Source organism: Rhinolophus hipposideros (genome assembly GCF_964194185.1).
Source record: "Rhinolophus hipposideros genome assembly, chromosome: 10".
NCBI lineage: Eukaryota > Metazoa > Chordata > Mammalia > Chiroptera > Rhinolophidae > Rhinolophus > Rhinolophus hipposideros.
The window spans coordinates 46,848,524-46,872,253 of record NC_138056.1 but is presented as its reverse complement, the minus strand read 5'-3'; the positions used below and the strand labels follow the sequence as shown (position 1 = coordinate 46,872,253).

General features: G+C 52.7%; 3 protein-coding genes across 7 annotated transcripts in view; 2 read left to right on the top strand and 1 right to left on the bottom strand.

Annotated features, from left to right (window-relative positions):
- FCHSD2 (FCH and double SH3 domains 2) overlaps positions 1-2,751 on the top strand; it is a 218,251-nt gene extending 215,500 nt beyond the window's left edge. For all 3 annotated transcript variants that reach the window (XM_081065005.1, XM_081065004.1, XM_081065006.1), the window contains one exon: positions 618-2,751. In XM_081065005.1, coding sequence (XP_080921131.1) covers positions 618-701 — 84 coding nt within the window. In that variant the 3' untranslated portion in view covers positions 702-2,751. The remainder of the gene's footprint in view (positions 1-617) is intronic.
- A 6,811-nt stretch (positions 2,752-9,562) lies between these two features.
- Positions 9,563-23,075, bottom strand: ATG16L2 (autophagy related 16 like 2). Of its 2 annotated transcripts, XM_081064997.1 has the most exons (18): positions 22,929-23,075; positions 21,147-21,246; positions 20,516-20,615; positions 16,713-16,786; positions 16,182-16,433; positions 15,929-15,994; positions 15,477-15,593; positions 14,361-14,423; positions 13,646-13,754; positions 13,175-13,280; positions 12,400-12,470; positions 12,100-12,171; positions 11,882-12,002; positions 11,532-11,637; positions 10,754-10,903; positions 10,470-10,517; positions 10,259-10,360; positions 9,564-9,940 (listed from the first exon to the last, which is right to left on the bottom strand). In XM_081064997.1, exons 1-18 carry the CDS (start codon positions 23,044-23,046, stop codon positions 9,853-9,855), a joined length of 1,863 nt encoding a protein of 620 aa, XP_080921123.1. In that variant the 5' UTR covers positions 23,047-23,075; the 3' UTR covers positions 9,564-9,852. The 2 variants fall into 2 exon arrangements, with proteins under 2 accessions (XP_080921124.1, XP_080921123.1); XM_081064998.1 differs by lacking the exon at positions 21,147-21,246 and having other exon boundaries at positions 9,563-9,940.
- The window catches only part of STARD10 (StAR related lipid transfer domain containing 10), a 49,140-nt gene continuing 41,596 nt past the window's right edge, over positions 16,187-23,730 (top strand). The window contains exon 1 of one of the 2 annotated variants that reach the window (XM_081065001.1): positions 16,187-16,524. The gene's annotated coding sequence lies outside the window, so the exon portion shown is untranslated. The remainder of the gene's footprint in view (positions 16,525-23,730) is intronic. The other variant, XM_081065003.1, reaches the window with a different exon arrangement.

Here is a 23,730-nt window from a genome sequence, read left to right as displayed (position 1 = left end):
CAATCTTTCCACTTCTCTGTTCCACACAGCCTGCACCAGTTCAGGCTGACGGCACCTCTTATTCAGATGACTGAAGAAGTCTCCTAAATTGTCTTCTCACCGATACCTTTGCCCACCTCCGCTCTTTTCTCCAAACGATTACCTGAGTCATTTTTTCACACATCTGATACTGCTGTTTAAAATTCACCAAAGACTCCTCTTTGCCTCCAGAATAAAGCTGATTTCACAACTTAACCTCAGCCTACCTGTCTAGTCTTCTCTCTTGCAACTCTCCTTTCAAAACATGAAAGGAGTTTTCAGTTCTCCAAGCATTGCTCTCGCTTGCCTCCAATTCCAGCCCTGTGCTGTGGATGAGGCTTTTAGGGCCACAGTGACTCTTATGCCTATGAGGCTGAAAGCCTAGGCAAGAACCTGATTATTGGGTTTCACATTTCATTTGGAACAGTAACTCCTCAGTATGGGAAAGAGCGAAAAGAAGGTTGAAAGCACATGCACAGAGCATTTCTGAGGTCCCTGGGGTGCCCATGTCCTTCAATCAATGATTGGTTGGGGTTTGGATGCTTTAGGCACTGAATCAGGAAGCTGACTGATAATTCTTGTAATTGTTTCCTGCTCAGGTCCGGGCAGCTCCCCCTCCACCTACACAGAACCACCGAAGGCCAGCAGAGAAGATTGAGGATGTGGAAATCACACTGGTGTGATGATGGGTTTGCCCATCTGCTGTTACTGCTACAATCAAGGCCAGGCTTGGAGTTTGGCCAGTCTTGTTTTCTAGGCACCTTTGCATGATGATGACTCTCAACAGAGCAAAAACCAGGAAGATTATATGTGACTGAGTGGCCTGGTGGACTCCTCCATGTTTTGACTATTTTGTGCCTTTTTTTGTTGTAATTTTCTATGTCATCTCTCCTACCATAGCACAAATCGTCGTGGGCCCTCAAAGCAGAGAGGGGGACAGCCCTCATGCCTACCAGTGGTCCATTTTTATATGAGACTCAAGACCAGGCCTTGTTCAGGGCACAGTCACAGAGATACTGACCATGTGCGCTCGTACAGTATATTACTGTGGCCACAGGATGTGGCAGAGATGCTCATCTTTCTTCAAGTGGCTTTTGCTCGTCTGATTGAGTTTAATCAAATCATGTTGGCTCCATAAGGAAGCAGAAGGGGGATTTCAGGAGAGGCTGGCTCCTCCCTACAGTTAGTCCCCAGACTGAGAAAGTGGAACCTTATTGGAAACATGCGGACTGCCCAGTTTAGCGCCAATCGCATTACTGCACATCTCTTCCACAACTAACAGATTTAAAACAATAACAATGTCCTTTGTATTAATATTTATGCCATTCATTTAGTATTAGTGGAGCTAATATGGAGGGGCTGAACTAGTAGCCAAATCTTGTCCATCACATAGACTAATAGAAAGGAGGCTGTGGCTAAAGCAGAAATGTAGCTTCCAGATCTGAAATGAGCTGATTTAATGTTCTTTTTATACTTGGGTATTTTTCATCTTGATTTTTGCAGCATATACTCTTCTGACCAGTATCCTTAGACTTTGAATGTCCAGATAAATTGGGGGACATATGCTTGCCTTGTTAAGCTTCTCTACTGGGGAGCCCCTAGTATTTTTTTACTCCCAAGCCGGTGCACTGGCCCAGACAACCATTGTGTCTGGTCCAGATCAGTGGCCACTCCTGGTGGAAAATGCAGCTTCCCAGGTCCCACTGACATGACATTTCCTTGGGAGGAAGAAACTGTGGCTCATGGAGGAAACCAGCTTCCTGTGAAAAAGGTCTAAAGTATTGTGCACTCTGCACAAGTGCAAATTGATGAGGAAAAGACAAATTCTCCGCGTCACAGGGAGAGCCAGGGGTAGCTTTGTCCACGGGCGAGCAAGCCCACAGCAGCAGGTGTCCCAGGGTAAGCCTCGGTCGGCTCTCCACCTCCTGTGCAAGATAGGAGTGTGTTACCTGGGGACTGAGGGATATTGGCCAGTTGCTTATTTTTTTAAGAAATCAAATTTGCAGAATTTAATCTAAAAGTTGTATTATGCTTTGAAAATACCATCCGTCCTAAGACTCTAAAAACTTGAAATACTCGCCAAACGTCCCCGTCGGATTTTTGACCAAAAGTAAGGTCATAGCTGAAGAAATTTTCAGTTAGTCATTTGATCACTTCAGTGACAGTACCCATTGACAACTCTTCTCTGTGATTTGGGGGTTTGGGTTTTGGGGTTTGCATTCCTTAACCTGTTGGTCTATTTGAGGTCTTTTTGTTATCAAACTTATTCTTAAGTTTAAAAAAACAGTTGAAAGCGTGGGTTTTTTTAAGACTTTCAAGTTTGCCGCCATGTTAAACACCTTCAAAGCACTTTAAAAACCTTCAAAGTGCATAAAATCAGGCAGTTCTTGCCACCCAGTCTTGTATTCTCTTTAGCTAGCCAAATTGTCCTTGAATCTCGGTTTTCCACATTCTCAGAGGGTTATTTGAAATTTTTTGTTATATTTTAAAATATTTTTTGGAAGAGCTGCTAATTTTATTTTAAAAAACAAAGTTGTAAAAATATGCCTCCTTTTTAAAAAGAACCCCTCCCTCCAGGACATGTAATCCAGCATCACAGTGCACAGGGTCGGGCTCGGAGGGAGCCTCTGTGCAGACATGCTTTCTTTACAGTGGCTGTAAAAAGTTTGTATTTATTATGTATAAAATGTTGAATAATAAAAAAATGGTATTAAGTTTTCTAAGTTTACTTATAAAAAACTGTGGGTAAATAGGCTTTTCCAAATAGACAGTGCTTCCTATAAAGGCACTCCTGGGCCCTCCTTTACACCATACAACAGATACAGAGAGAGGGAAGTGAATTCATCCATCCATGGGACAAACAGTCCCTGATGCCACCCACCTGCCAGGTATAATAATATCCTGACTACTAGAGATAGAGTAGTAAGTTGTGGCTTTGCTTTCAGGGTTCTTTCTGGGTGCAGAGGGGACAGGTACACACAAGGACAATACTGTGTCACGTGCTGGAAGGGAGGAGAGGACAGCATACTGAGGGAGCTGAGCAGGGAATTCTGATTCTGCAGCTGGAGAGGTGAGAGGAAGGTCACAAAGTCCCTTTAGAGGATATAACCGCTGGCTTCTAAGAAGTGGGCATTCTGGACGACTGCCTTTTCCTAAGCCTGCACCCTGAGGAGTAATGAATCAAGCAAAGATTTTACTGGTCCCAGAAGTGAATAGAGAATCCTGGTTAGAGGCCGAGTCCCTCTGGCTGCCAGCCGGCCACACCGAGGACCCAGAGTTCAGCATGTTTGAGGAGAGGCCCCACAGTTCTCCTCTTCCAGCGCTGCGCATGTGCGATATGTATTCTTGCAGACGTTTTCAGGGTGTAAAACTCGTATGTCTATACATTGCCCTTTTAAACATTCCTGTGGTGATGAATGTTTAGGTTGTATCCCCCCATTTGCTATTAGAAAGTTGAAATTCACATCTTTGTACATAATTCTTCATAAATTTGTTCCAGTACAAATATTGGGTAAACTTCTAAATATGTAATTTGAGGGTCACAAAGCTATGTGTGTATTGTTTTAGATTTTGCCAAATTGGCCGCCAAAATGATTGTATCCATTGATACTTCCATCAGCAGCATAGGAGATAACACGCACGCTGGAGTCTGACGGTCTGAGTGACATCCTGGCTCCCACTGACAGCTGCGGGAACTGGCCTCAGCATCCGCAGTGGACACCTGACAGTAAGGCAGCAGAGACGGATGCAAGACGCAAGCAGCGCAGCGTGATCGTCACAAATGTTCCTCACCATCAGCTTCCACCTTCAGCATCCTTCTTCAGAGCTGGGATCCTTCCAGCCTCACAGTAACAAAGGGATGTCACGGGGCCCAAGAGCAGGAGTGTGGTGAATGTGCTTTAGCATAAATAGGGGACGTGCTGTCAGTGCACATTAAGTATTTCCATCTTCTGCCTGCCTCTGCTAAGGAAAGCTGCTCACATTGGAGACTGCTGTTGGCATCAGAGGCCTAGTCTGTGACCAGGGGACAGAGGTAAGCTAATTGCCCCACCCTAATGTCATAGCTACATCTTGGCTGCCTTCATCACAGGAACTCGTAGCTGTCAAGTAACCCAGTCAGATTCACAGCACGTAATCTGGATCCCTTTCCTGACCCTCCATCCCAGCCCACGTCTGAAACAAGTGAGAAGATGTCATCTGGTCTTAGCCCTGCCACTGCTCAATGGGCAACCTTTCCTTCCAAACTGCCACATCCCCAGCTTTAAAAGAAGTAGAAAAAGATCATTTCCAGGGGCTATCCAACTCTTGTTCTAGATAAGTTCACTTTCTAGATGCAGAGTGAGGACATCACACAAAAAGGTTGCAATACTTGAGAACAGACTTATTAACACACAGACTTCTCATGATGCCCAGAAATTGGCAACAAAATCCAAGCCACTGGACTGTCCCTGGGACAAAGCGAACCTCGTCCTCCAGGTTGTGACCACATTCCAGGCTGCACTGTTCCCTCGCTGCCCACAGAATTCAGCCGCAGCTTTTGGTTGTGGGGCCAATTTACTGCCTAACCCTCTCTGAATGGCCTTAGGACAAAATCTGACTGCTCTGAATCTTTGCATTTATTTTGCTCATTATGAAGTTGTTTTTTATGACAAAAATACAAACAAATAACAAATTGTAGTTGAGAAGGGGGAGAATTGTCATTTGTCCCCAAATCCTACAATTGACACAACCAGTGTATTTCCTCCTAGACCCTGTGTTTGCTGTTACTGCTGGATCTGCCATGAATCTGAATACCAAAGAGCATCCTGTTCCTGAACCATTTTCCTGGTCCCACTGGGAGAGCTCTACTCGGGGAATATTTTACTGGCGTATTATCCTGAAACAACAGAAATGAACCCACATCCTTTCCACACTGTGTGCTAAACACCCAAGCATCCTGTCTTTTGTTGTTGTTGTAATTTTTTTATGGGGGAATGTTGGGGGCAACTCTGTGTTTCTCCAGGGCCCAACAGCTGCAAGTCAAGTCGCCATCCTTCAATCTAGTTGTGGAGGGTGCAGCTCAGCCCCAAATCCGTTTTTAATCTTTAGTTGCAGGGAGCACAGCCCACCATCCCCTGTGGGAATTCAAATGGCAGCCCTGTGTTCAGAGCTCACGCTCTAACCCACTGAGCCATCCGGCCGCCCCCTAAGAACCCTTCTTCTTGTCACCCATTTGCTCCTGTGAGGCGCAGGCGGGAAAGAGCTAGGTCAAACATCCTGTATTCAAGTCCCGGCCACCTCAATGACCTTAGACTTGTCCCTTCACCTTTCTGCGCCTCGCTTTCCTCATCTGTAAAGTGGGAATAAAAAGGCAATACAAACTTCCTAAGATCCAAGAGGATCAAATAAGATAACGTACAGGTAAGCTGAAAATAATTTTGACTAGTAGATGTGCGTCCAGAGAAAGAAAACAGCCTGCACCCAGACAGGGTCTGAATCTCACAGGTAGGTCCATACCTGGTGCCACCAGGATTCCTCCGGAGACCATTTTAGGGGCCCAGACCACCACTATCCAATTGCTATTTGTCATGTCAGAAAACTCACTGCCCCAGGCCATGTTCTGGGCACTAGTCGTGCAAATGACTCAGACCTCATCCCTGTTACCGGGGGCTCACATCTGGTGAGAGACTCAGGAACACCAGACTCAGCCAAGCTGTGTCTTCCCAGGACAGAGAGATGACCAAGGGGCAGTAGGAGCCCAGAACAGGGCTTCTGTCGTCTCTCCTTCTCAGGTCTCAGGCAAGGCAGGCGGAGGAGGTGCTACTCACACCAGCAGAACAGCGTCAGGAAGGAGCTGGTTCACCTTTGGTGAGGCCCAGAACCGTGGGGCGGGAAGACTCATAGATAAAGCAACGCCTTGCCCTGGAAGACACTGACTTGCCCAGTGTCTCTCAGGAAGACAACTAGGAGCAGAACCTAGAAGACCCTCTCTGCAGAACCTGAATCCAGTTTTCAGAAAAGGGAATCAGAGGCCTGGGTTCTTATGCCAGCTCTGCCATGTGAGCATGCGCGAGGCCCTGCCCCCTCTCTGGGAGGTAGCACCGAGTACTGAAAACCTGGAGAGTACTGAACACCTGGAGAGGTGCTCAGCTCCAGGGCTCTGCCCCCACCCCCAGCAGGGACTGCAGAGACTACAGGTGCGACCTTCCCAGCTGCATGCCCTCTGAGCACTTACACACTCAGCCTTTGCCAGCCCCTCTTCCTCCAGGCCCACCTCATTTTCCAGAACACCTTGGCCTGCCTCTGGCTCCTCCGGGAAGCATTCCTTCCAAGTTAAGATGTGTGTACTCCCTGTGATGTGATAACTGCATCCCAAAATGGGCTGTCAGATTCGCCCCATGAAGGGGAGGCTTACGGGAAGCAAAGGGGCTGCTGTCCCAGGAGTGGAGTCAAATCATTTCCCGAGCCCCTATGGGTTATTGAAACAGTCTTCACTGCAACCCTAAGGCACTTGCCCCACGTGCTGTAGCTGGTAACAGCCTCCTGTTCAATGCACTCCTGTCGCTCTGCATGTTTCTCACGTCAAGGGACTCCAAGTTCAGGCCCAGGGCCCAGAATAGAAAAGATGCAGGGAAGGATTTAGGTTAGACATGTGGACAGAAAAGGGACAACATATTAAACCTGACAAGCGCAGGAGACTGAAAATAACCACATCAGATGGTGTGAGCATAAAAAACTTCATAACTAAGTGGGCCATGGCGGGAAGTCACATCTTTAGCTTCCTTCATAAAGTCAATCTTCACCTTAAGTGGGCCTGTCTATTGTCTTTTTGCACCTAAAATGACATCCTCGGAATGTCAGTAATCCCTTTTTTCCAAGCAGAGCAGGAAAGTACAGAATCCCTCATTATTATTACTGTCCCTTGATTAACATCTCTATGTGAACTGTTAACTATCCTGTACCCACCTATGCGAAAGAAGCACCTGTCTCTCCAGTTCTATCCAATCCCAGAGATTTCCTCGCTTTGCTTTCTCCCACCCCCTTAATCCATCACCAATGGATTTCATGTAACCCTCCTCCTTAGGTTCTATGTATAAAATAAGCTGCAAAACTGCCATTTCACGGAGCGTCTTCTCAATCCGTTGAGATTTTGCTTCCCAGCAACTATCGTCACTTTGGCTCAAATAAACTATTAAATTTTCTCTTAGGCTGGATGTTTTTCATCAACAGACGTACAGCTAGAGTCACCCCCTGGCAAGGGCGCACCACTGGGGCACGGGACATGCCCTGCAGCCCTGCCTAACTGGGAGACCAGATTCTCTGACATTTTGCTTCTAAAAAGTGTAATAGTCACAATCTCGCTGTGCCAGGCAAGTGGCCTCACATCACTTAACCTCTCTGAGCCTCAATTTTCTTGACCGTGAAAGAGAGACCTATCTCCCAAGATGGCTGGGAGGAACAAACACTGCAGGAAAAGCAGAGCACCGGGCCTAACACATAAGCACTGGGTAATGGTGGCTACTAGAAGGAAACACTCATCTTCCAGCCTTGGATCGCAGAAGGTGGGAGAATGGCCTCTGCAGACACCAGGCAACTGGTGACTCCTGGTGGCTGCCAGGAGCCAAGGCATGAGGGCTGGGCCTTTGGGAATCTTAGATGCGAAGATGCTGGACTCCCAGCGTCTTCAACTTAGACTTGTCAAGTCCTTGAGTAAGAGAATTTAGCCACTTAAACATTTCCTGAGGCTTTCTCTGTGCCAGGCCTGATCCCAGGGCACATTTTGTTCCCATCCAGGTCTCCTCCAAGAGTTCCCTGCTGAAAATGGAGGAGACAGACAAACGGGAGCACCGAGCACCGGCTGGAGGAGGCCCCTGGCCAGTCTGGCAGGTAAGGGAGGGGTTTCAGTGAGGGGATCCTAAAGGATACGTTTGAATTGGGGGCTGGGAGGGAAGAACATTCTAAGCAGAGAGTAAATCACATGTAAGACACATTCAGAGTAGCAGGAAATGAAGATGCCACTGAGGCCAGCAGGGTAGCTCCAAGGGCTTTGAAATTCACATTTGAGGCATTTCTCTGCAGGTAACATGGGAACTTCAAAGGGTTGCACGTGTGACCATGACACCTTAGAAAGTCACCATGGCAAGGAGAGAATTGGGTAGGGTGACAGCATATTTAGAAGGTGGCCTGCAGTGGCAGCAGGTAGGGAGAGGGAAGTGAGACACGGCTGCCCCAGGCCTTGGTGCAGAGAGGATGTAGGGTGTGAGGGAGCTTACATCGGGCAGACAGGGCCCAGGTGGCAGCTCGGTGGCCAGCTGTGTGGCCGAGAGCAGTGAGTAATCTGGGAGTCAGCAGAGTGTAGATTTGGGTATTTCACCAACACTCACACAGCCTTTGACACGTGCCAGGAGCTTTACAAATACACACTGAGTCTTTACAACAACCTTTGAGGTGGATACTATCATTATCCCATTTTACAGATGAGGAAACTATGGCACAGAGACATTAAGTAACTAGCTCAAAATTATTCAGCTATTAACAGTGGGAAGACAGCCATCTACAAACCAAGAAGCAGTTCTCACCAGACATGAGATGCTCCAACACCTTGATCTCAGACCTCCCACCTCCTGAAGTCGGAGAAATAAACATTTGTTAAGTCAAAAAAAATAAAACACAAAAAAACAATCATTCAGCTACTACACGGTGGAGCTGAGATTCACACCCAGCCAGTATGGCTGCAGAGTCCAGGCTCTTAGCTCTCTGCTGCCCATTCTGGAAATGGTTTCCAAAACCCTGGGACTGGCAAAGATTCCCCCAGAGGATACTGTCAGATGATATGAAGGCTGACAGTTCTAGAGTGAAGCCTTTAACTCTCAGGAGAGCAGACCCCCAGAGGTCAGCCCCCATCACTCAGGGACAGAAGTCCCCTCCGCTGCCTCATGACTGGCAATGGCCGTTCTGCTGACTCCTCCACCATGCCCCAGGTTGATGAAAGAAGTGGGGTGCCCTGTTGGGTCTGCCTTGTACTTCAGAAGCTTTTTGTGCAGATTAAATCTGATGCCAATGTAAGCGAAGGCCCAGGCCCAGCCCACAGTGCCCCCCCCCAGACTCACAGACACATACATAGAGGCTATACCCACCCACTCCAGGCTCTGCCTCTGAAGCACCAGGGCTGATCTAAAGGCAAGCCTGTGACGTCAAGTGTACCACGTCCTGGACATCACACTCCCGTTAGGACCCTTTCCACCAGGGCCCTTCTGGGCTGCTCCCTCGGAACCCCACAGCCCCTCCTCAGCCTCAGTCTACCCTGGGTGCCTGAAGCAGGAAGGCCCAGGACCAGCTTGGACCAACAGTGACATTCCCGTGGCTCCAAGAGCCGGCTGCCGTTTTCTGCCTCTGGCCTTTCTGCACGCTGCCTCCTCTTAGACTTGAGCAACTCGGAGGCCAGAGCTGGGCCTGCCCAGCTCTGTGCAGGAGGAGGAAAGTGCGCCAAGCCCAGATCCCAAGGCACCAGCCCAAAGGCCTCTCTGTTCCCCACATGCTGCAAAGAGGCAAGGAGACACTAGTTTAGATGGAATTTTTTCCACTTTTAGTAGAGAAAATGAGGAGGCAGAGATAAACAAAAAGATACTATAACCACCCCCTCCCAACACACACTTTGTTTTTAAACGACTAGGCCAGGTCCGGCCAGGCCTTCTTCCCCACTAAATGCCCTGAGGCCACCCCCACGCCCCTACGTACACCCCTCCTGCCCGTACCCCCCCTCCCACTGGCCCCGGCTCCAGGTGGAACAGTGGGTAGCTGTTCTCTGGCTTCGGACTTCGGACTGGAGCTCCAGCCCAGGCAGGAGTCGTGGCACTAATGCCAAAGTACAATCTTCCTGGCCTGGTCCGTGCTCACCACGTGGCTCCCGGAGTAGCACCAGGCCACGGCGTTGACAGCAGCACTGAGGAGAGGGGGGGCCAAGCTTCAGGGGTGCACAAGGAGCCTAGCGCTGTCCCTCACTACTGGACCTGGGCAGTCTGAGGTCCTCTCTAAGCCTATTTCCTCACCTGTAAAATGGGCTCCCAGGGCTGTGGTGAGGATAGAATAGAGCACATGTGGAAAGGCACCTTATAAACCGTGAAGGGTTCTGGGAGGCAGGTGTGGGACAAGGGCTGGGGATTCCAGGGCCCAAGCATGGAATTGGTCAGCAGGACTGGGGCCGGGGCGGCACTGGCCCTGAGGCTGGGATGGCAGGAGGGTGGGTGGTGGCCATGCTCACCAGTGCGGTCCCCGTAGGCTTCTCTCCAATTTCCCGGTGTTTACATCCCAGATATAAAGGGCTCCATCGCAGGAACCTGCCAGTGCATAGCTTCTGTCCGGGCTGCAGTGTGCACAGCAGAGCAAGAGAGAGGAGATTGAAGGTGAGGACACACACAGACACGATCAGACGGGGCATAGCTGCGCATAGCTATGTGCTCTCACGGACACACCTGAACACGGCTTTGGTCCAGTCAGAACCACACTTGAAGCCATCAGCACTGAGGACAGACAGAGTTGAGTCACAATGGAGATGGCCACCAGTCCCTGCCCTCAGCCAGGAACTTCAAGAGCTTCCTCTCTCCATCAAGGGGTTGGCACCTCAGCAGGCCCTGGTCCAGAAAAGGCCTCCAAGGAGCAAAGCACCCCTTTCTCCCCCTGGAAGGCCTTTTACAGGGGACAAGAAGCCCCGCTGCCCCAGCCAAAGTCACAGGGTCAGCAGCCGCGAGGCAGGTACCTGAACACCTGACGGATATTGCTGACACGCAGGTCAATGACCTTGAGTGTGTCATCACGGGAACAGCTGAGCAGATGCAGATGATCCTGGCTGAGGCTCAGGGAGGTGACCCGGCCCTGTACAGGGATGACCTGGATACAACGGGGCACCCTGAGGAGCAAGGACAGAGCTGAGGGTGACAGGCTAAGGAAGTCCGGAGGCCCCCCGGCCTCCGAGCACGGAGCCACAGCTGACACTGACCTCCCACTGCAGCCAGCCTCCCCCCAACAGGAATTTAGGCAGCCCTTGATCGAAGCTGGAGCCCCTGAAACCCTAGGGTCACTAAACTAAGTGCCAGAGGGAAAGCAACGGAAGTCTGTCTTTACATGTGTGAAAGAGACAGAGGGTTGCAAACGGCAGACGCTGCTCATCCGTAAGGAGAAGTCTGGGGCAGGCCTAGCACTGGCTCCAGCACCGGCTTTTATAAACCATTCAGGCCCAGTGTTGGGCTCTTAGGTTTAAACAACAACTAAAACTTTTCTTCCTTTTGTTTAAAAAGCAGTAACTAAATGGAAAACGGGGCTTCTACATCTTGGTGGTCAAGGCCCAGGCAGAGTCCAGTGGTGGGACCAAGAGCCACTAAGGTGGCACAGGTGCCGCGGCTGAGTCTTCAAGGGGCCAAGCCCGGCACAAGCTCCCGTCCCTGAGGTACCCTCCACAGCGCCACGGCCAGAGAAAAGCAAGAGAACACAGGAGCCTTGTCCCTGTGCCTCCACTACCCACAGCCCAGGCCTGTCACCTGCTGTCCCAGAACCGGATCTTCTGGTCATTGTGGCCACTGATGATGACATGGTCCCCACACACCACATCATTACAGTAGGAAAGGACATTGATGGTCCTGGAGCCTAGGGAACAAAGAGCGGAGCCCCCACCTCAAAGACGGGTTGTCAGGAGCCAGTCCACTAGACATACGAGAACCTGTGTCCCCTGCTTCCCAACCCAAAGCCTGTCACCAAGAAACTGTCAGAAAGCACCAATGGGGGACAGAGGAGGGGTTTTGGAAGATTTCACCCCAAAGATCTATGAATCTCAGAATCATTCCCAGAGAGCAGGTTGAGGTCCCTCATGGACAGCTTGCGGGAGGCTCACAGTAAGCACGGTTGAGGTCCCACTCCTTCACGGTCCGGTCTCGGCTCCCAGTCACCGCGTGGTGCCTCGTTAGCTTGAATTTGGCAGCCGTCACCTTGTCTGTGTGTCCAGACAGTGTCTCCTGCCCCCCGTCCCAAATATGGATTAAGGGCATGGCCAAGACTCCATAGCACCCCCTCCAGGCCCAGGCATGACCCCTGACCCCCGTCAGACCTCACCTTGGACTGTGCCTCTCCCACCTTCCAGAGCTGAGCGGCCTGATTATAAGTAGCTGCCAACAGCTGGGAGCCCTGGAGAGATGGGGGTAGGAGGGGTCTTAGACCCGAGCCTGGCCAGGGCTGCCTCAGCGCTTCCCACATCCAGGTCCCCCAGGCAGGCAGGCAGGCAGGAGTCTCCGGGCCCAGCGGGGAGGATCCCAGTTCTAGGATACCCATGTGTTCCCTCAGGTCCCAGAGCCCCCACATGCCCCAGGTGTAGACTGGGGGAGGAGAGCATCCCATGCCTCTCGGTGGACGCACCGAGGGGTCAAAGTCCACACTGGTGATGCTGCCGCCAGCTCCTTCAAGGGTGTGATTGGCCTCCAGGTGACCTGGGGTGACCACAGGAGGGGGAAGAGACAGGTGCAATGCGGTCACTAACGTCATGAAAATGAGGGGCTAGGACTGGGAGTGGGAAAATCAGTCTTTCCCATGTTAGAACAGAATTGCTGGGTCTGTTCTCTGGGCCTAGGATAGAGGCTGCACATTCCCAAACTGCCAGTAGGGGGCCCCAAAGGACAGTTTGTCATCCCACAGGGCTGGAAAGGACCAAAGAAAAGGGACTGTCCCCTAAGTCACACGGCAAGCGAGGGCCAGGACAGCTGGCAACTCACCTCCTCTAGGAAGCCTCCAAGAGCGGACTCTGACTATCCAACACACCCCCCTCTACAGAGCCCAGGGTAGCTAGCTAATAGTGGCCCCCTAAACTGAGTTCTGAGAGTTCAAATGATAACAGAAGTGGCCTGGTTGGGACCTGCTCTACAAGGCCTGTCCTTCATGATAGGGGACCTCTACCTCTCCTAACAAGGATCATTTGAGTTCAGCCCTCCCCATTTTGCAGTCCTGGACCCAAGAAGCCTTCTTAAGAACAGTAAGCCCAGAACTCTTGCCAAAGGGTCATCTGGCCGCTGCCACAAGAATGTTCCAGGTGAGGAAACACAAAGAGATCCAAGATCTTTGCCCACCAAGGAGCAAGCTGGGATGGAGGGGTTCTGGAGAGAAATCACTGGGTTGGCCACAGGGGAGAGGCCCTCACCTCCCACTACATTCCAGAGGTGGATGAGGCGGTCAGCCCCTCCAGTGGCCAGGAGGCTGCTGTTGGGGCCAAAATGAACAGCATTCACCTCAGAGAGGTGGGCATCCTGTGGGGAAAAGAGAAAGTTGGCGTCCCTGGTCCTTGCCACACAAGCCTCTTTTTGCACGCTCCAAGGCTCTCCTCACCGTGTCTGTGCACACAAGAGGGTCTCATCACCTGTGCCTGCAGCAGCCTCCCCCCATGCTACTCCATATTCCCAACTGGCCCTCTGGTCTCCCAGCCTTCTGTCTCTCCCTGTCCAGTCCACGCCCCCATTATAAAAGGCTGAGGGGATCCCATCACTAGCTGTGGCAGGAAAATTCCTGCTCCCGCTGCGGAGCCCAGCCCTGCTTCCCTGACCCCTTCGGACCACTCCTGCGGCCCACACTCCACATATCAGCACCCCTCATATATGGCCCAGCTCCTCCATACCAGCACATCCTGAGCCCAGGTGGGAAGTCGGGCCGCCACACACACGGGGATGCTCTGGTATCGCTGCTCGGGGACTCCCCCTACTGAGTGGCCTCTCCTCTTCTTGAAACTGGGGGGAGGGGTCAGGAGGGCATTCAGCAAGGCCTCCTGGCATGGAAGCCTCAAGCTCCCCTGAGGCAGCAACAATAGAAAGCAGACATGAAAGACAGCAGAACATGGCCAGGGGGTACAATAAGCACAGTGCCCAACCCAGCCTGACCCCAGGGGTCAGTGTGGAGATGGGAGGGACACACAGAAAGGCACACAGGCAAGACAGGGACGGTGGATGCAGAGAAGCCTCAGGGCTGGGGTTTCAGCCCTGGCCATGCCACTGCTTGGCTCTGTGACCCTAAACGAGTTCCTGACATTTCTGAAACTCAGCTTCCCCACTGAGTGGTAGTTCCTGTCTGGTCTCAGGCTGGAGCTCTTGGTCCCCTGTAAGGAAATTGGATGAGGGACAGAGTCTGGAGGATAGCCAAGCAGGGGCTAGAAACAAGGCCATGCACCCAGTTCCTACCTCTGGGGCTCAGCAGACTCACGCAACTGCTGGGCAACACATGGATGGACAGACCAAAGTGTACACACAGACCGTCTGGGCTCCAGGAACCACATACAGGGCTCCAAGGGGCCTCACCCCTACACACACACACACACACACACACACACACACACTTACTCCAGAAGATTCTTCACCACATCCACACAGCGGGACAGCGTCAGGGAAGTGGCAGAGGCAGACCTGGGGTATAATGGAGAGAAACATGCTAAGGGACTGGCCAGTGGGTGTGCAAACAACAGTCATTCATCCCTACACTCTGCCAAGGACCCCAGGGCTCACAGCCTTTTAAGCCCAGGATGAGAATTTGGCTTCTTGAAGACCAGGAAAGCGGGATGACCCAGAACAGTCCCAGGAAGGTGGAGGCAGGGAGGGAATTGGCAGTGAAGTATTCCAAAGTTCCCACCATGATGGTAAAAACTGCCTCACCACCCATGCCCAACCAATGTTCCTGGGAGGCTGATCTGGGGCCTACAGAGGGGGTGGTGGTGAAGGTACCCCAGGCTGTGATAGCATAAGGCTGGGGGCAGGGAGGTGGGGGAACCCAGACCTGCTGAGACCTCAAATATGCCCAAAAGAGGGTGTGTCCTAGGGTGACTTGGCCCACCAGGGCTGCCATGGGCTTTAGGGACCAGCGTCTTATGCCACTCCCCAAGGTTCCTTCACTGCCCTAAGGCCTGGACATCGGTGACCGATAAGGACGGGCTGAAGGAGCGCCTTCAGGCTGGGGAACGGGGCAGGTAGGAATAGCCTCACTGCCAAGCAAAGGAAAACAGATGGGGAGACTGAGGAAGGGGCCTAAGGACCGATGCCCAGATCACGTCCCACCATGTGAGCTGACATCTACTACACATGCTTAGATGTCCACACGGACTCAGCTATGCTCACCAGGCTTGCAAACTCATGTGCTCTCACGTCTCTGTGTATGCACACACATGCCTGGACAGCTGAGCCCTGGGCCTTCCCCACAGATTCCCTCCTGGTGACACCCTTCACCAGCCTGACACCCCACCCCCAGAGGTGGTCCTGGGAAGGAGAAAATGGGGAGGACAGGAGTTTGGGTCCTGAGGTGGCACTGACTCCACATGGCTCCGGGAAGTGCAGGTCAGACCTGTTCTGGGAGGTCTGAGGTGTCTCCAGCATCTCCCCAAACCCCTCCCAACCCAAGAGCTGGCTCAAGGTCCTAGAGGAAGACTCTGGGATGGGTCCAGCTCAGAACTCTGGGACAGTACTCACCTGAAGGACCTCTTCCTCTTCTCATCAGCCTCACTCTCCAGAAACTGGGGCTCAGCAGGCAGGGCAAAAGTCATCTCAACCCCCTCCTTGATCCCATCACCTGGGGTGTCTGGGTTCCTGGGAAAGGAAATGGAGCTCAGGAAGGCCAAGGGACCAGGGCAGGCCCCCCTGCCACAGCAGGGAGGAGAACATGCGCAGACCCGGTGATGAGGGGTCCATGTGGGTGCTTGTGCGGTGGGCCTGCATGCTGGCTCCCCTGAACACGCTGTCTGCATGTGCCCTGGGGGCTCGGTCTACGTGGGGGGCCCCAGCACCGCGGGTGTGCACACGTGTATGGGTGGCCACAGGCAGGTGTGGGGCAGGGTAGAACTGGAGGCAGGGGGGCCGGGAGCAGGGGGCTCCAGAGCACGGGGCAGAGTCAGGACCGACGCTCCCAGCGCATCGCCACTCACTCGCTGATGCTCACTGTCCGCTTGACAGCCTTCTTCAGTTCCTGAGACACCCGCGCCTGCTTGGCCCTGGGGGCAGAAAAGGATCCTGTGAGCCAAGCGCTGGACGTTGCTGCCCTCCTGCGATGGCCGGGGTGGGTCCCCCTTCCTTGGGGAGGTAAGTGGGGATGCCATCCCCCGAGGGCAGGGCCGGACCCCTCCCAGACAGGGGGCGTGACCGCTCGCCTCCCCGAGGGGCGGGACCGGACGTGCTCACCTCTCGCGGCGCTCGAGGCGCAGGTTGCGCTCGGCGGCCGCGCGCGCCTTGCGCTGCACCAGCCGCTCCAGCAGGTCGCGCGCCTCCTCCTCGAGCCTGCGCAGTGCCGCCTCCTGAAGCCCGGCGTGCGCGCGGAGCGCCTCGTAGGCCGCCCGCTGAGCGGCGTGGCGCGCCCGCCGGGCGTTCACCTGCCAGGCCTGCTGCGCCCGCGCCTCCTGCAGCTGCGCCACGCGGGCCTCCAGAGTCGCAAGCCTGGAGCAGGGGGCGAGCCAACGTCACCGCCCAGCGGGGACGGATTTCAGAGCTGGGACAGACTTGCCCTTGGCCACCGCCCGCCAGGCAGGTAAGGCAAGTCTCCCACCCAGCCTCCCACCCTCAGAGTCCTGCGGTCCCGGGCGTTAGGGGACATGAGGACAGCTGCCGGGCCCTGCTGGAGACATGCGCAGTCACCCCGTTTCCCTTCCCCGGCAGAAATGGCCCGAAGCCTCCCAGGGGTGGGCACGGTCCCTCTGGCACCCGCCCTGCGCTCACCTGCTCTGCCGCTCCTCCAGCTCGGACTCCAGGGCGCCCAGGGCTGCGCTCTTCACCACCACCTGGTAGGCCATCTGGGGGCAGTTAGGGGCCAAACAGGTGGGCCTCTGTGTAGGATTTCGGCCAGGGTCTGCTACTCCACCCACCCGCCCCCTGATTGAAAAGCAAACTGAGGTTCAAGCAAACTTAGGGTTTTGCACGATGATGAACCGCTTTTTCAGGGAGTAATGGAGGGCCTTAGGCTCTGGAGGCGAACACCAGAGTTTCAGCCTGGCATCGCCACGTATTCTCTCTGTGACCCAGAGGTGGTTATTTAACTTCTCTGAACTTGCTCTGATTTCCTCACCTGTAAAATGGGAGTGCTAGTGCTTATCTCATAAGGTAACGAGGAGCTATTATAAGAAACAGTATTTTAAATAATGGCAATTTTAAAATATTTTTTTATATAGCACTTATGTGTGCCTTGCCTTGTTCTGAGCATTCTACGCATATTAACTCTTTTAATCCTCGTAACAACACTGTGAGGTAGCTGCTGCCATTCTGACCATTTTACAGATGAGGATATTAACACAGAGAGGTTAAGTGTCTTGCCCAAAGTCACACAGCTAAGTGGCAGAGCTGATATGGGAACCCAGCCACATACCGTGTTTCCCGGAAAATAAGACCTAGCCGGACAATCAGCTCTAATGCGTCTTTTGGAGCAAACATTAATATAAGACCCGGTCTTATTTTACTATAAGACCAGGTATATTATATAATAATATTAATATAAATATAATAGCGGGTCTTACATTAATTTTTGCTCCAAAAGACGCATTAGAGCTGATTGTCCAGCTAGGTCTTATTTTCGGGGAAACATGGTAACATTAAGCTCCAGGTAGAGGACTGATCTGCAGAAGGGGTTCAAGGGGTGTGGGTTCTGTTTCCCACCTCTCCATCTCCTGGCCTACCCAAGCGTAGATCTCAGAGACTAACAAGGAGCCCCGAGAAGAGGCACATGGGCTAAGGAACAGGAATGGGCCTCGACTGAATACTGGAGCTGCCCCACAGCCCACGAGCGGCAGGAAGGGTCCTCTCATCTATACCCCTGCCTCACTGAACAGTCCTCCAACCAAGAGCCAAGAGCTGGGGAAGCCAGAGATAAAGCTCAACTCCCACCTTTTGGGGCTTAGGGATCAGTGGGAGAGACAGACCCCAGGCAAAGCAGTGCCCACCATTTTGGCAAGAGGAACATAAGGCAATAACCAAGGCTGGTGCTGTGTCGCTAACCTGCTCCTGTTCTTTCTCACATGGGTCTGGTGAGGGGCAGATTGAGAAGCAGGGTTGGTACTGTCCACCTGCACTGACAGCTCCCTGCATGAGTGGGCCTGGGGAGTCAGGGAGGCCTGCTTTCAAAGCTGGCCCAGTTTCTAACATTTATCATTACTTTCACCACTAAGCAATCTAACCACGACTTCCACTTCCTCACCTTCATTACTTTCATTAATGTTTTGGTATTCAATATTTCTATCTAATGCTTTCCAAAACTCAAATAATAGAGATGGAAAACAGATCAGTGGTTAGTTGGAGTTAGGGATGGTTGAGGGAGAGGGGTAAGTTGTGACTAAAACAAGCTAGCAAGAGAGAGATCTCTGTGGTGATGAAACAGTGCTGTGTCTTGATGGTCACACAAATCTACAAGTGACAAAATGACAAAGAACTACGTACGCTTCATACCAATATAAATTTCCTGGTTGTGTGTGCTATAGTTACATAAGATGTAACCAAAAGGGGAAATTGGGTAAAGGGTATACAGGACCTCTCTGTACTGTCTTTGCAGTTTCCTGTGAATCTATAATTATTTCAAAATAAAAAGTTAAAATAATAACAATAATAATCCATGCTTGTTGTGATGTGTGAAACTAAGAATGAAAGAGAAAGCCCCTCCTCATCCCCTGGCATAGCCAATGGGAGCTGACTGGTGTGTGTCTGAGGAAGTGATGGGGGGGCAGTGCTGAAGGTGAGGGGTGTGTGGAAGTATCCCAGACAGAGAGAACCGTGAGCACCGAGCCAAGGGAGTGGCAGGATATACATATATATGTGTGTATATATATGTATATATATGTATATGTATATATATATATATATATGTGTATATATAATACATGGTATACATTGGTATGTATATGTATATATATATACCTGTTTGGTATATATATATATACCAAACTGATAATCGGGAGATGTGGTAAAAGGGCTTTTATTTTTTTACTCTATAGACTTCTGTTCTCTTGAAATGTTCACAGGTATGTATTATATATCACTTGTCTTTTTGTAATGGAAGTCATTTTTTATTAAACTATCTGCTGTATGGAGAATGGATGGGAGTGCCAAGGGGGTTAGTCATCCAGGGAGTAATAAGGGTAACTTGGACCAGGTCAGATATGGTACAGGAAACAGAGAGAAATTGATGGATTTGGAGACAACACCATGAGCTGGTGACAAGCTGAGAACAGAGGGCTGGAAGGGATCAGGGGTGGCCCTAGGTTTCCAGCCTAGTGACTACCAATGGAGAAGGACCTGATCTACCTCATTCATCTCTCAGTCTACAGATATTCATTAGCATGGAGTGTGGAGACAGGCCAAGGGGATGCAGTGGAGGCAAACGAAAGGCAGCCGAGGCATTGGGCACTCACAGCCCCCAGAGGGGGCTCGGATGTTTAAGAATCACCTCTCAAATGTCAAGTTGCAACTACGACAGGACACTAAGGGAGAGACTCTCACGGAGTTCACAGCCCCGTTCCCACATTCATTGGGCAAGTGACTTGGCATATTTACTGGCCTATCAGTCTCCCCCAGGGGACTGGAAGCTCTGTGAGGCCAGGTCTTGCTTACTGCTGCATTCCCTATGCCGTGGATATAGCAATTGTCAGTAAATATTGTTAAAAGAATGAATGGAGAGCACATAGGTGGATTTGTATCGGAGGGAATTCAAGTCCTGGCTGTGCTTCTCTAAGCCTGTTTCCCCTGTAACCATAAAGTTGTGTAGGATTAGCTAAAATAATGCTTATCCCAGTGCCTGCGTGGTGTCTCCTCAATGTGGTGTTGGCCGTTTTATTATGGGGCGATGGTGAGTCTGACTTTAGATATTAAGTCCAAAATGCAGCTGAGCAGGAGAATCTGAGCTGAAGCGAAGGCTGGGCTAGAGACGGGTCTGAGAGTCAGCAAACAAAATCTCTGAGGCTGTGGGGAGTCAGTGGACACACCTGAGCTCCAAGGAACAGTCTCATATAAAGGGAGGAGGGAAAGGAGCCAGAGAAGAAAATTCAGAAGCAACAAGTACAGAAATGAGAGGAAAACCAAAAGAGTGTGATGAAACAAGCCAAGAGACACCGGGGTGGTGGGGGGGAACAGCAGTGCCAGGTGAAGGTAGGGCAACCTGCCATGGAGGTGGACCACCGTACTACCTTACTCGTTTAGTCTGCAAATGTGTATTAAGCATCAACTGGTGCTAGGCCCTGAGGTTGGCAGGGCGAGTGGTGAGCAGAGCAACCTGGACCATGCAGAAGGGGAAACAGGCCCCTTGGGCCCTGTACACCTCACATTCCTCCCTGAGCTCTCACCTCACTTCTTCCAGCTGCTGTTGAAGCCCACTTCATCCTGGGCTGCCAGAGCCCAGCTAGAGAGCAGTCTCACCCCTGTCCGGCCTCATGGGACTTGGGGAATGTCCCTCACCCGCTGGCTCCTTAGAGCACATCTCCCAGCCCCCCAAGTCCTAGCTCCTGGCCCCACCCCATTTCTCTGTGAGACCCCGTCCGGCCTACCTCACCACAGTCCAGCTGCAGCTCTTCCTCCTCCTCCTGCCACTTCACCCTCAGAGTGGCTGGTGATGGCACTTGGTCTGAGTCAGGCCCCAACTCCTCCCTGCCAACCGAGAGAGTGGTGCTCCTTGTCTCTCCATTCACCCAGGCATGTGCATGAAGAGCCTGAAACTAGAGCCACGAACTTTCCCCTGAGGGAGGTGGGAGCCAGAAAGCTTGTAGAGGAAAGAGCACATGTCCAGAAACAAATTGCCCATGACCCCTCGGCTCAGGGAGTTCCCCAGGCCTTGGGTTCCATGGCCAGGACCCTCCTCAAGAAACACCTCCCAAATCTGAGCCCCAACCCATTCCTGGTTCTCCTCTTCACTCCCTTTTTGGAATATGTAGGAAGACCCTTTCTGTAGGTATCAGGTAAGCAACAGGGAGACAGAGAAGGGGAAGGAGATGGGACTAATGCAGAAATGGACTGGGACGAGTGGGAGAGGACATTCTAAGCTGGCTGAAGAGCCCACCTTCCCTTCCCCTGGGCAGCAGCAAGGGGCCACTGAGGGGCCCGGGAGAGAATGAACCCAGCACAGGCAATAAGGGCAGGGCCCAGGCAGCCCTCTGTGACCCTGAACACACATACACTCACCAGGGGTCCTGGTGGGTAGCAGGAGTGACATCATTGGGCTTTGGCTGCAGCTTCTCTGAGAACCGAGCCAGCAACTCAGCCTTCTCTAGGAGGCGGTTATCTAGGGGTACAAGAGGGTGAGCCTGGGGTAAAGACAGACACTTTCCAGGAGATTCCAGGCATACAAGTTACCTCCTGGGCTAGGAGGGCTGCAGGAGCCCAGAGGTGCCAAATGGCAGAGTACTGGCAGACGGGGCTCTGCCCTTTGCCTGAGGCGTATTTGTGCAGCTCTACCAGGACCTGCAGCCCTGGTAACAGCCTCTTCATAACACTAGCCCCCAGGGCCTACAAGGAGAAAACCTGTTCTCCCAGTGACAAGGATGACCAGTGCTGCGGAAGGAGATGACTGGGCACTGCCCACTGAGGGTCCTGAGAAAAGAAGGGGCCAGGGATTGATCCTACCACACACACACAGGGCTGGGCCGGCCCCAGAGAGTGATGAAGCAAGCTAAGCTCCACCTGTGGCTTACTTCCCCTTCAAGGGCTCTAACTTTCTGGACTAAAAACAATCCTGACTGCCCCAGGATGGTGTAAGGTTACCCCCAACACCAGGCCAGGCCCTTGAGCAATTATCCAGCAGACCTCAAGTTTGTAGTTTCTGTTTGACCCTAAAACACACCTCCTCCACTCCCATTCGAGGCCACTTCCTTTTTTTTCACCAATTCCCTGGTAGGATGGGGGTGATAAACCCAGGCCTAGCTCCTCAGCAGCTTTCCCTCTCCCGGTCCCCTGCCTGTGTCACTTCCATCAAGGTCACCGGCCTAGTTCGCACACAAAACCCTCAGGGGCATTGCACTGGCCTCCCAGCAAATCTAAAGATGCTATTTTGCCCACTTTATGGGTGAGAAATCTGAGGCTTAGGGGTATGACTTGCTCAAGACCATAGAGAAGACTGGACCTTCCGTGTGTCTGATTTCAGCCCTCCAGGGTCTCTTCAAACACATCTGCAGCTGGGTGGGGGCGGGGCGGGGGATGTCAGTTAAGCATCAGCTCAGATTAGACCCAGTGATGAAGCTGGAGGGATTGTGGTTAGACTTTCACCCCCAGACATACAATGTCAGGTGAACAGAGGCTTTGCACACAGGTGCACACAGGTGCACACCTGTTTATCCCACTTGAACTACCATGCCCCCTCCTGACCCCTTCCCTGAAACAATTCTGTGAGGGTCTGACTACCCGGCTCAGTCGGGGCTTCCCTGTTTCTCCCTCCGGCGACGGGTGACTGGGCACAAAGGTGCTCCAAAAACCTGAGCCAGGATCACTTATCAGTGGCAAAGCCTGAGGCTGAGCTTACTCCTTAGAGATTCAGTTTCATTCCTTCCCTCAAACTGGCCAAGAGGTAGCTGTGCTGCAGTCATGCTTTTCACTGTGCTATGGGGACCAAATGCACACCAGGAATGACCGGCGGGGTAGGCACAGGAGACGACAAAACCAACACTGGATGAGGAATGGGCCTAGGAAGCCCAGCTCGTGGGAGGCAGAGCCGACCCTGAGGGGGAAGAGAGCAGAGGCACCAGGAGTGAGCTCCGTCCAGGAAGGGGCTCCAAGGAGAACCTAAGCTGGAAAGGGCAGGAATGTGACTAGTCGGAGAAGGGGGGTAGCAGAGAGGGGGTCCAGCAGGCCCGAGGCGTCGGAGGCAAGGAAGGCTTTGGTGTGCTTGAGTCACAGCGGGAGAAGCCAGGCTCTCTCCCGGAGCCCCGTCCCCTCCGCGGCCATCCCCTAAGTCCCCCGGGGCGCACTCACAGGCCGGCACCAGCTCCAGGAAGAGTGCCTTTTGCGTGCGGTCCCTCTGCCGCAGCTGCCGCACGATGTGGCGTTTCCAGCCGGCGGCGGGGCCTCCGGTGCCGCAGGACCCGGCCATGGCCTCTCTCCCGCCGGCGGCTCCGACCGAGGCCCGAGGAAGCGGGGGCGGGGCGGGCCTTGAGGGGACTCCGTGACGTCAGGGGGCGGGCTGTGGCGGGGAATCCCCGGGTCGTACCACGAGCGTGCTTGGGGGGAGGACGGAAAGCAACCGTGGGGGAAGCCGCCCCAGAGTCTACACCACGGGGACCGCACACAAAATCCTCCCCTAAGTAGGGGCTCCTATTGCTGCGGGTAATTAAGCGGGACTCGAGGTGGGAGCCTCCCGGCGGCTTCCCGCGTGCCCGCTGGCGCGCTTCGCAGGCGGGGCCTGCAGGGCCAGTGCTCTTCCGGAACCTCACCGCGCGGGGACGAGCTCCTAGCGACAGACGCCGGTCCACGCCCCCCTGGAGCAGGTGGAGCTTCAGGCTCCAGACCTGGTGACCTCCTCACTCCTGGCCCCTGACCTCAAGGCGCTCAGGTCAGTGAGGGGAGAAGACCCAGGCACAAGGCACACACAGTATGACAGCGAGATCAGAAAGCACTTAGAAGGAAGGAACTGAAGGGAAGAGGCCCTGCTTTCCGGAGATAATGGCATTTGAGTTGGGTTATGAGGGATGAAATAAGAGTCGGCCAGGAGAGAGCAAAGGATTCCAGGCAGCGGGAAGAACAAGTGCAGAGGTTCCATGACATAAAAACATGGTGA